This window comes from Labeo rohita, chromosome 21 (genome assembly GCF_022985175.1).
Source record: "Labeo rohita strain BAU-BD-2019 chromosome 21, IGBB_LRoh.1.0, whole genome shotgun sequence".
NCBI classification, from domain to species: domain Eukaryota; kingdom Metazoa; phylum Chordata; class Actinopteri; order Cypriniformes; family Cyprinidae; genus Labeo; species Labeo rohita.
Genome location: NC_066889.1, coordinates 24,311,285 through 24,322,461, shown reverse-complemented (window position 1 = coordinate 24,322,461; position 11,177 = coordinate 24,311,285). Strand labels below are relative to the sequence as shown.

The 11,177-nt window shown below is 34.1% G+C and overlaps 1 protein-coding gene across 1 annotated transcript in view; it reads left to right on the top strand.

Moving 5' to 3' along the window:
- The first annotated feature begins 239 nt into the window (after positions 1–239).
- Positions 240–11,177, top strand: part of ccbe1 (collagen and calcium binding EGF domains 1) — a 71,515-nt gene continuing 60,577 nt past the window's right edge. Inside the window, exons 1-2 of the mRNA XM_051093911.1 lie at positions 240–468; positions 593–673. Coding sequence (XP_050949868.1) covers positions 362–468; positions 593–673 — 188 coding nt within the window. The 5' untranslated portion in view covers positions 240–361. The remainder of the gene's footprint in view (positions 469–592; positions 674–11,177) is intronic.

Genomic DNA, 11,177 nt, shown 5'->3' with positions numbered 1-11,177 from the left:
GCAATAAATATATTAATCAAATAAAAAAATATAATATATTAAACTGATTACGTTAAAACTTGTTGAATTTATTATATTATAGCCTAGTATTTAACTCAAACCTCACACCACGAGGATTTCGCCACAGAAATGTCTTTAGCGTTACCTGTGTCAGTTATGATATATTAAATTCATAATTTGCTTCCCTGAACCTATGGACGTTGATCAAGTGCGGGAGTAGGAGGGGCCGGTGGGAATCTGCGCGTGGGGCTTCGCAGGAGGTAACCAATCAATACTCTCTCAATTCCTCAAAGAAAAGCCGAACTTCAAGACGCTGGCTTTAAACGGACAAACATCTTTACATCATCTCAAAGTGTCTGAAATGAGCTACACGGGCAGCGGAACTCCTCTCAGACTCGCTGTGGTGGTAATACTGGTCTCATCGGGAACACCGTGGACTTTCCGAGAGGAGAAGGAGGATGTGGACAGGTAAAGTGCCCGTGCTGTCAGCTCGCTGTTTACGCGAACTCAGAGGATTGAAAATTAGTTTCTTGTGCGTGAGGCAGATTTGTTTACGGAAAAAGAAACAGCTGACGACTCCTTTGTTTTACAGAGAAGTGTGTTCAGAGAACAAAATCGCAACGACGAAATACCCGTGCGTAAAATCCACAGGAGAGGTGACCACATGCTACAGGTAAGGGAGTGTTTACGTCTCCATCTGTAGGTTTTTGTGTATGATTATTTGTAGTATGTAATGTAAAAGTTTTGTGTTTACTGAAGCGGGCTGAATTGGACATCACCACTTCCCATATGGGATAAATAAAGTGTTCTGTTTGTCTGTCTGTCTGTCTGTCACGGTTGTTTATTTTACATTTTTATGAGGTGAAATCTGTTTTGCCCCAGGTTTTTCCTGAAAATGATGTGTAGTTGTTTTATGATTAAGTTTGAAATGGTACCACTGTCTCCATTTCTGAAGGCTGCCAGTTTTTAATGTACCATGGTATTCTACATCACTAACAATACACAGACTCCAGCTGTGATTCATGCGTTTCTTATGTGGCAATGGGGGAAACGTAAGTTTATATTTAGAAAATGAGACCCACATTTGTCCTTTTAAATTGAAAATGACTCAAATTTGTTCGATCAGTTATTGTTCACATATACAGTGTATATGCGTGTATGTATAATATATAAACCTTTGAAGGTTTTATGTAAGATGTATCGCCAGATTATCACTTAATTAGCAAATGTTTCCTCTAGAGTGACTGTTTCTGTTCCCCTAAATTGGCCTGGGTTACCTTTCATTGGGTTCGCTCGGTGTCTTGTGTGGGGCATGTAAAATAATCCTGTTTTCATTCCTGTGACCGTTTAGAATTAGTGAAAGAAAGCAAGGAGATATTATTCTTTGAAGGTTAGGGATTATGATGCTGGAACTTTAAGCTGGCTCCAGATGCAAAGGAGACCCAGACTCCTCAGATTTACCGTGGTTACTTGACTTGCCCTCAAAACCAATTGACTTTCCTATGTTGAACACAAAAGGAAAAGTTTTTGAATGTACTTAACATCCAGGTTAACAAGGATATGGGTTGCTGAGCTCCAAATGACAGAAAGCATCATAAACTTGGTCTGGTTAATTTGTCCTCTGAACAAGTCAAGTCAATGGACTAATCTTCAGCATTTCTCCCTTGTGATCCATGGAAGAAAATTAAATTATTGTTTTAAATATTTATCTGGAATAGAAATACAGTTAAGGTCAAAAGTTTACATACACCTTGCAGAATCTGCAAAATGTTAATTATTTTACCAAAATAAGAAGGATCATATAAAATGCATGTTATTTTTAAGTAGTACTGACCTGAATAAGATATTTCACATAAAAAATTCAATAGTTGAATTTATAAAAATGACCCTGTTCAAAAGTTTACATACCTTTGATTCTTAATACTGTGTTGTTACCTGAATGATCCACTACTGTGTTTTTTATTTAATGAGTCCCTTGTTTGTCCTGAACAGTTAAAGTGCCTGCTGTCCTTCAGAAAAATTCCACAAAATATTTGTTTTTTCAGTATTTTTGTGTGTTTGAACCCTTTCCAACAATGACGGTATGATTTTGAGATCCATCTTTTAACGCTGAGGACAACTGAGGGACTCATATGCAACTATTACAGAAGGTTTAAATGCTCACTGATGCTTCAGAAGGAAAAACAATGCATTAAAAGCCAGGGGTGTAAACTTTTGAACAGAATGAAAATGTGTAAATTTTTCATATTTTGCCTAAAAATCATATTTTTTCAGTTAGTACTGCCCTTTAGAAGCTACAGAAGATACGTACATGTTTCCCAGACGACAAAATAAGTTATGCTGATCTTCAAATTCAAAAAGTTTTCACCCCCGCAGCTCTTAATGCGTTGTGTTTCCTTCTGGAGCATCAGTGAGCGTTTGAAGCTTCAGTAACAGTTGCATATGAGTCCCTCAAGTTGTCCTCAGTGTGAAAAGCTGGATCCCAAAATCATACAGTCATTGTTGGAAAGGGTTCAAATACACAAAAAATGCTGAAAACCAAAGAATTTGTGGGACCTGAAGGATTTTTAACTGTTCAGGACAAACGAGAGACTCATGAACAACTATCACTAAACAAAAAAACACTTCTGTGGATCATTCAGGCAACAACACTTTATTAAAAATCAAGCGTGTGTAAACTTTTGAACAGGGTCATGTTTATAAACTCAACTATTATTTTCTCTCCCTTTATATGATCCCTCTCATTTTGGTAAAATAATTAACATTTTGCAGTTTCTGCAAGGTTTACTCTCTCTCTTGCATCACTTAGTTGTCATCATTTCTCTTCTGTGGTGGTGCATTTCATTCCACCGGCATGTTGGAAGTAACAAGTTAAAGCACAAACTACTACAGGTTTTTTATTTCAGGAGTCGTTGATGTGCGCTGCTTTGAAAGGCTTGCCAAAATTGCCGTTAAGCTTGTCCTTGTAAATTCTTGGCGTGTGTGGTGCATCAACACTGGTGACCTGTGGAGTCCCTGAGTCTCTCAAGCGTGCATGGAGAGTATTTTGCACACCGGGTCTCATGTGAGCAGGCTTGTTATTACCGTTTGCTAATATGCAGATCACTAAAATGACTCAATCCCAGTTTTAATATGAGCTCATCGTAAATGCAACAGTTGCCGGTAAGCCACCACACCTCTTTTCGTTTGTGCCTTGGCAGCTCTCAAACTCATGATGCCATCAGGAAGTTTGTGTGTGATTGTTTAATTGATGCTTTTGATTGAATTTGATCTTCTGCGCATCTGTTCTTGTGTCAGAAACATGCATGCAAGCCAGGGTTTGTTTCTTGAATAGATCATAACGTCAGACAGAGGAGAACATTCATGCATCACAGTGTGACATTTGCTTTGGTTGTGATCCATCCTAAAGTTGAATAGTTGCGAAAACTGGCCAGGGATGTAGGGCTAAAATATTCTGTCCATCACTGAGTGTTCGTTTTTGAGCTCTTATTGGCTTGGAAAATATCTATGCATGTGTGAAAGTATTTTGGTGCTATGTTGTACCAGTATTCATGTGGCTAATGGATAACATTTGTATCTGAGTAAGTGCCGTCAGTTGATTAAATTGTGAATTAAACTACATTATTTGCTAATTAAATTAACTGCTTGTTTTATGAAAAAATTCCACTTTTTTTTTTTTTTTTTTTTTTTTTCTTATATTTATTTTTTAATTTTAACCTTTATTTTTCTACATTTCTTTTAAACACTGTTTATAAGTAATCACAAAAAATGAATAAATTTACAGCTCTGATCTCAATGCTTTTATATTACAAAATATGGGCTGAAGATATTCTGAAAGTCTGCTGTGCAGTTGTTGATATTGTGCCATAGAATTTCTAGGTCTTAGTTTTAAATGAGCTACAGCATACAAAATGAGTTAGTACTGTAGTTTTGGACTAATAGACGACGTTTTGTTTCTCACGACTGGGATCGGGGACAACATTATGAAGCCAGATCAAAATGCAACAGAACGGGCCTGTCCAGAACATATTGAAGGTGTTTCAGGAGATTCCTGGTTGTTCTTCCAAATAGTTCTGGTGGTTTCAGGCCTGTTTCTACACTCTTGAAGCATTCCAGGCCAAAAGGCAAAGGGAACCAAACAGACAAAGGCCATATCATATAAACCTCTCGTTTTTTTCCTTTCACTAACTCCTCTAGGACTGAAAACCAGCCATGAACTTAAACATAAAGTTCATCTGACCACAAGCACTTGTTCGTCGCCAGAAGAAAGCTTTTTAATTATCGCCTGAACCTTTATACAAACTGGGAAGCCTCTAGAGTCCAGTCGCATGTCTTTCTCGACCCTCTAGTTCATCTTTAATGTCCAGTGGTGTCGAGAGAGTTTATTTCCAGAAGTGTCCATTAAAAGAAACAAGATCATATTGGGTTTTTCAACCCAGACATGTCTAAAAGCTCTGTTGAGCAAATGCAGATGTGTCTGGCATAAGCACAGTAAACTAAAACCTGTAACTTGGCTTCACAAGGGTACTGGTTACCTACCACTGAACAGCTCCGGGATTGATTGTTGAAGTACTGTGAGATTTGGGACTTAACGCTGAAGGACAAAGGTTTTCCAAAATATTTCTGCCCCAAAATTCCAAAATATTTCATAATTATGCTACAACATTGTCCTTCACATAATGTGATATCTAGTACTTTTTTTTTGCTTCAAATATTTGACCATGAGGCAAGGAAGTGTTTTCTTTTTTTGTCAGAGCATTGTATTGAGGAGAAGAGAATTGAAGTTGACTCCTGTTTCTTTTGTATTTGTAACAGATGCATTGTTTGTTCTCTTGAATGCTCATGGGAATATTTGAGTTATTTTTATTCTGTTAATCTGTTTTGTGAGTCACGGACATGTCGACAAGCTACTATCTATGGAAACCACAGTTTCTACCACAGAAAATTCATTTTAAAAAGATAATTGTGACTTTTAATTTCAGTCCTGCCATGTTCATATCTCACAATTCTAGTAGAAAACTCAATTTACAAGATGTTAACTTACAATTGTGAAAGGAAATATTAACATTATGAGATTTATTATGAAATTTATTTTGCAAGTCTGCCTTTTTTTCTCACAATGCAAGTTTGTATCTTGCAATTCTGACTTTATTCTCGCAATTCTGACTTTTTTCTTGCAACTGCGAGTTTCTCACAATTCTGACTTTTTCTCAGAATTGTGTGATATAAACTCACAATTGCAAAATAAACTCACAATTCTGACTTTTTCTTAATTGCGAGTTTATATCTCGCAATTCAGACTTTTTTCTCAGGATTGCGTGGTATAAACTCAGTTGCGACATGAAAACAATCCTGTTTTCTTTTCTCGCAATTCTGACTTTTTTTCTCACAATTCTGACCTTTTTGTCCTGCAATTCTGACTTTTTCTCAGAATTGTGTGACATAAACTCACAATTGCAAATTAAACTCACAGTTCTGACTTTTTCTCAGAATTGTGTGATATAAACTCACAATTGCAAAATAAACTCACAATTCTGACTTTTTCTTAATTGCGAGTTTATATCTCGCAATTCAGACTTTTTTCTCACAATTCTGACTTTTTTTCTTGCAATTGTGAGTTTATCTCACAATTTTGACGTTCTGTCTTGCAATTTTACGTTTTTTTTTCTTGCAGTTCTGAATTTTTTTTTCTTGCAGTTGCGAGTTTATCTCACAATTCTGACCTTTTGTCTTGCAATTCAGACTTTTTCCTCAGAATTGTGTGATATAAACTCACAGTTGCAAAATAAACTCACAATTCTGACCTGTTTCTTGAAATTGCGAGTTTATATCTCGCAATTCAGACTTTTTTCTCAGGATTGCGTGGTATACACTCAGTTGCGAGATAAAAACAATCCTGTTTTCTTTTCTCGCAATTCTGACTTTTTTTCTCACATTTCGGACGTTTTTCTTGCAATTGTGAGTTTATCTCACAATTCTGACCTTTTTGTCTTGCAATTCAGACTTTTTTCTCAGGATTGCGTGGTATAAACTCAGTTGCGAGATAAAAACAATCCTGTTTTTTTCTCGCAATTCTGACTTTTTTCTTGCAATTGTGAGTTTATCTTACAATTTTGACGTTCTGTCTTGCAATTTTACGGGTTTTTTTTCTTGCAGTTCTGAATTTTTTTTTTTTTCTTGCAGTTGTGAGTTTATCTCACAATTCTGACCTTTTTGTCTTGCAATTCTGACCTTTTCTCAGAATTGTGTGATATAAACTCACAGTTGCAAAATAAACTCACAATTCTGACCTGTTTCTTGAAATTGCGAGTTTATATCTCGCAATTCTAGCTTTTTTCTCAGGATTACGTGATATACACTCAGTGGCTAGATAAAAACTGTTGTTTTTTTCTTGCAATTCTGACTTTTTTCTTGCAATTGCGAGTTTCTCACAATTTTGACTTTCTGTCTTGCATTTCTACATTTTTTTTTTTTTTTTTTTTTTTCTTGCAGTTGTGAGTTTATCTCACAATTCTGAACTTTTTGTCTTGCAATTCTGACTTTTTTTCTCAGAATTGCATGATATAAACTCACAAAAGTTAAAGTTAGAATTGCGAGATAAAAACGGCCTTTCTTCTCGCAAATGCGAGTTTGTATTTCGCAATTCTGACTTTTTTCTTGCAGTTGCTAGTTTATATCTCGCAATTCTGGCTTTTTTCTCACAAATCTGACTTTTTTTCTTGCAGTTGTGAGTTAATCTCACAGTTTTGACTTTGTCTTACAATTCTAAAAAATTTTTTCTTGCAGTTGCGAGTTTCTCACAATTCTGAACTTTTTGTCTTACAATTCTGACCTTTTTTTTTCTCACAATTGCATGATTTAACTCACAAAAGTTAAAGTTAGAATTGCGACATAAAAACTTCCTTTTTTTTCTCGTAAATGCGAGTTTGTGTATCGCAATTCTGACTTTTTCTCAGAATTGCGTGATATAAACTCATAACTCATGCTGTTTCACACAGTTCTGATTTTCTTTCTCACAATTGTTCTTTCAAAATTCTCACTGAGTTATAAAGTCCAGTTTTGAGGGCGAAAAAAAAAAAAAAAAAAAAAAAAAAAAAAGACATGACATAAAAGACATAAAAAAAGATATATTCTCAGAATTGCAAATTTATATCCCACAGTTCTGACTTAACTCGCAGTTGTGTGTTATAAAGTCAGAATTTCATATTTATTTTTCAGAATTGCGAGTTTTTCAGGCAGCTTTGACTTAATTTCTCAGAATTGTGAGTTTATATCTCACAATTCTGAGAAAAAAGTAAGAATTGTGAGTTTGTATCACGCAATTGTGAGAAAAGTTAGAATTGTGAGATAAAAAGTCACAGTTACCCTTTTTTTTATTTTTTATTCAGTGGTGGAAACGGGCATTTATGGATATAAACTCACAATTGCGATTTAAAAGTCTTGCAATTACCTTTTTAAAAATCATATTTCTTTTATTAATGGAAACAAGTTTCTATAGTGTGCACAGTGATAAACAGTGTAGCACAGATCAAAAAAAAAATTTTTTCAATAACTAACCTTGCATCATTTGTTAGAAAATGTGTTTTCCTACAAGGTTGTTTGCTATTGTTATTGTGTTTCAATTTTAAAATGCGTCACTTTTAATTGATTTTGACCTTGCCAGTGTTCATATTTCATCAGGAACCGTTTATCTAAACTATTTTTTTATGAGCATGAACTCTGTCTGCTCCATTAACACTTATGAAATATGGAACAAATTTCATTTAACAGCAACACATGCGCAGCCTGAATACGTAACAGACCTCTGCTACTTAATTGCAAAAATATTTAAGTGTGATTTATTTCCAGCAAACAGTTTACGAAGGGGTTGTCCTCCCCTTTAATATTCAATAGACACAAGCTGGAAGTAATTGATGCGAATCACTCTCAGAGCATCTGCCCTTTGAGATTCCAGTGCATTTAATTTTATGACTTGGGCAGAAATATTACGCAATTTAAAGTGATTAATTCCCTTCTTGGTTAAGTTAACCAGATGGTTCGTATCAGCGAAAGTCTTCATCAATCAGCTCAAAGTGCTCATCAGGTCGAACACGCTGTCAAACAAAAACGTTTTGACCACCAGCTCGTGAAATTCCGGGGAATCGGATATTGGCATTGTTGACCCATGAAACGAAAAGGGTGATTTCACAGGAAATCCTTTGCATTGTTCTCTGTTGTGTCTTTACGATGACTGTGGGGATTAATGGCAGCAGATCAAACGGTGGTCAATGTGCAAGTCTTTTGTTGTGGTATTGTTTTTTCGAATGTCATACGAATTCCTTCTTGGTTGCTCATACAGACCTCTGGTTATATAGTCTCTGTGTTATGGGTTGTTTTTACAGCCACAATGATTTCAAGCAGGGGTTACAATTCCATCTAAATGTGTGTCTTTTTAAAGCACAAGTGAGTCATGAGCTCTGTAGATGCTTAAATCAAATGGACCACTGACCACCAAGTCAACACTACTCAAGCTGATTTATAAGCTTTTCTACTGGCCGGTATTTATGACAGGGATGACCCTCGTTGTCCTCTCCAAAAACCAGTTAATGAACGTCCAGCGTGTTTTCAGGCAGCTCAAGAACGCGCTACATCGAGTGACTGATTCTAGTTGGGATGCAGCCAGAGTTTATTTGGGATCAGTTGAGCCAAGCTAGTCAAAGCATGGAGAAAACTGAATGCATTACCCAACAACCTCTGGAATTTACACAAGTCCCTGATGGATTCTGCGATAATTCCGACGAAAATAGTGGCGGTGGAAAGAGGCGTTTGTTTTCTAGCGCTCTCCTTTAATAATTTTCTCTCTTTGCTTTCCACATCTTGTCATGACGCTGTTTCTTTCAACGCAGGTCTGGTTGGTGATGCCGTGTTTCTGTGTGTACACAGCTGTAAGCTATGAATTCAGATGCGTTCGTGAACTTTCGTCGAAATATCAGTCTTGAAGAAATTATCTGAGGTGAAAATTGCAACGCCCCGTTGACATCTAAACAAATTACGTCAACTTCAGACTGATTTGCTTGTGTGATTGAATATAATGAAAACATTATGATATTGATCTTTTATTAAAAAAATAACTGAATGGCTAAAGAAACATGAGATGCAACCATGTTTTTACTACTTCTGTAAGCTTGCAAAACTGTTTTTAAATCATATTTCAGACATATACAGTACCTCATAAGTGATCAAAGCAGTACCGTGTTGTTGTGGAGTGACGTTATGGTGTCACATACAAATGATGGCCATCCCTCTCGCTGTCTTGCTTTCGCAAAGGTTAATTTCCTGACCACAGTTTTACCTAATTTTGCTATTAATCGCAGATTTTCTTGCAGTAATTAGAAGCAATGGTGGTCTGTTTTGTCTCACTAGTCAAAGTGATACAGACTCATGGTTAGGCCGGTAATGGTTTGCTCATGCAATTAGAAGGTCAAAGGGCAACAACCTGAATAATTGGGGCCTGATGTGGTAAATCCTAGTAAACCATGTTGCTGTTTAACCAGTTCCCATTACCTCATTTCTTTGTTTGTAAGTAGCTAATGTTGCTAATAGAAGTGCAAGAAAATTTGATCACAAAATGTTCACAAAAGTTTGGAGTCAGTAAGATCATAATTTTTTAATTCATTTATTTTATTTATTTATTTATTTTAAATAATTTATTATTTGCTCACCAAGCTCTGCATTTATTTGATTAAATAAATACAGTAAAAACAATTATATTTTGAAATATCGCAATCTGAAATACCATTTTCTGCCTTTAAAATAAAATATTTTAATATATTTTAAAGTGTAATTTATTTTGGTGAAGTCAAAGCTGAATTTTCAACAGCTGTTAATCTGATTAATATATTTGTGGTAATGTTCTTAGATTTTTATTCTTTAATGATTCGAATGTTCAAACATAATTTCAAAACACAACGGACTTTATCTGAAATAGAAATATTTTGTAATATTATAAATGTATTTGCTGTTGCTTTTGATTAATTTAATGCATTCTTGCTAAATGGAAATAAAAATAAATTTTAATTTTTAATTTACACACTTTTTTTAATCACTTTTAATTGTGAAAACAAAACTATTTTAGTTTACAGTATATACAGTAAGTTGCCACTGTTTTTTTATTTTTTATGCTCACAAGGGCTGCATTTATTTGAATAAAAAAATACAGTAAAAATGCAATGTTGAGAAGTATTATTGCAATTTAAAACACTACTTTCTGCCTTTAAAAATAAAATATTTTAATATATTTTGATGACAAAGCTGACTTTTTCAAAATAGTCTGATTAATATCTTATAAGGTAATAGCGATGCATTTTATTTTTTTAATGATTAGAAAGTTCAAACATAATTTCAATACACAACAGACTTTGTCTGAAATAGATTTTTTAAAATAATATTGTAAATGTATTTACTGTTGCTTTTGATCATTTAATGCATTCTTGCTTAATTAAAAAAAAATCTGATGCGAACTTTTTAAATGCTGTCATTTTTTTTAACACTTTTTTTTTTTAGTCACTTCACTTTTAAATTATATAGAGTAAGTTGGCACTGTTTAGTTTTTTTATGCTCACCAGGGCTACATTTATTTGTTAAAAAAAATACAGTAAAAAAGACAATATTATGAAATATTATTGCAATTTAAAATACTATGTTCAGCTTTTAAAATAAAATATTTTAATATATTTTAAAGTGTAGTTTATTTCTGTGATGGCAAAGCTGAATTTTTAACAGCTATTAGTCTGATTAATATTTTTATGGTAATGTTGATACATTTTATTCTTTAATGATTATAAAGTTCAAACAGAATTTCAAAACACAACAGACTTGATCTGAAATAGAAATATTTAGTAATATTATAAATATATTTACTGTTGCTTTTGATCGATTTGATGGATTCTTGCTGAATGAAAAAACAATCTAATGCAAACTTTGTAAAGACTAACATATTTTTAACACTTTAATGGTCAAAAAACAATTTTAGTTTACAGTTTAAACAGTAAGCTGCCATTGTGTTTAGGGGTTTTTTTTATGCTCACCAAGGCTGCATTTATTTGACAAAAATACAGTAAAAATATATTGTGAAATATTATTACAATTTAAAATGCTATTTTCTATTTTAATATATTTTAACCTGTATTTTATTCCTG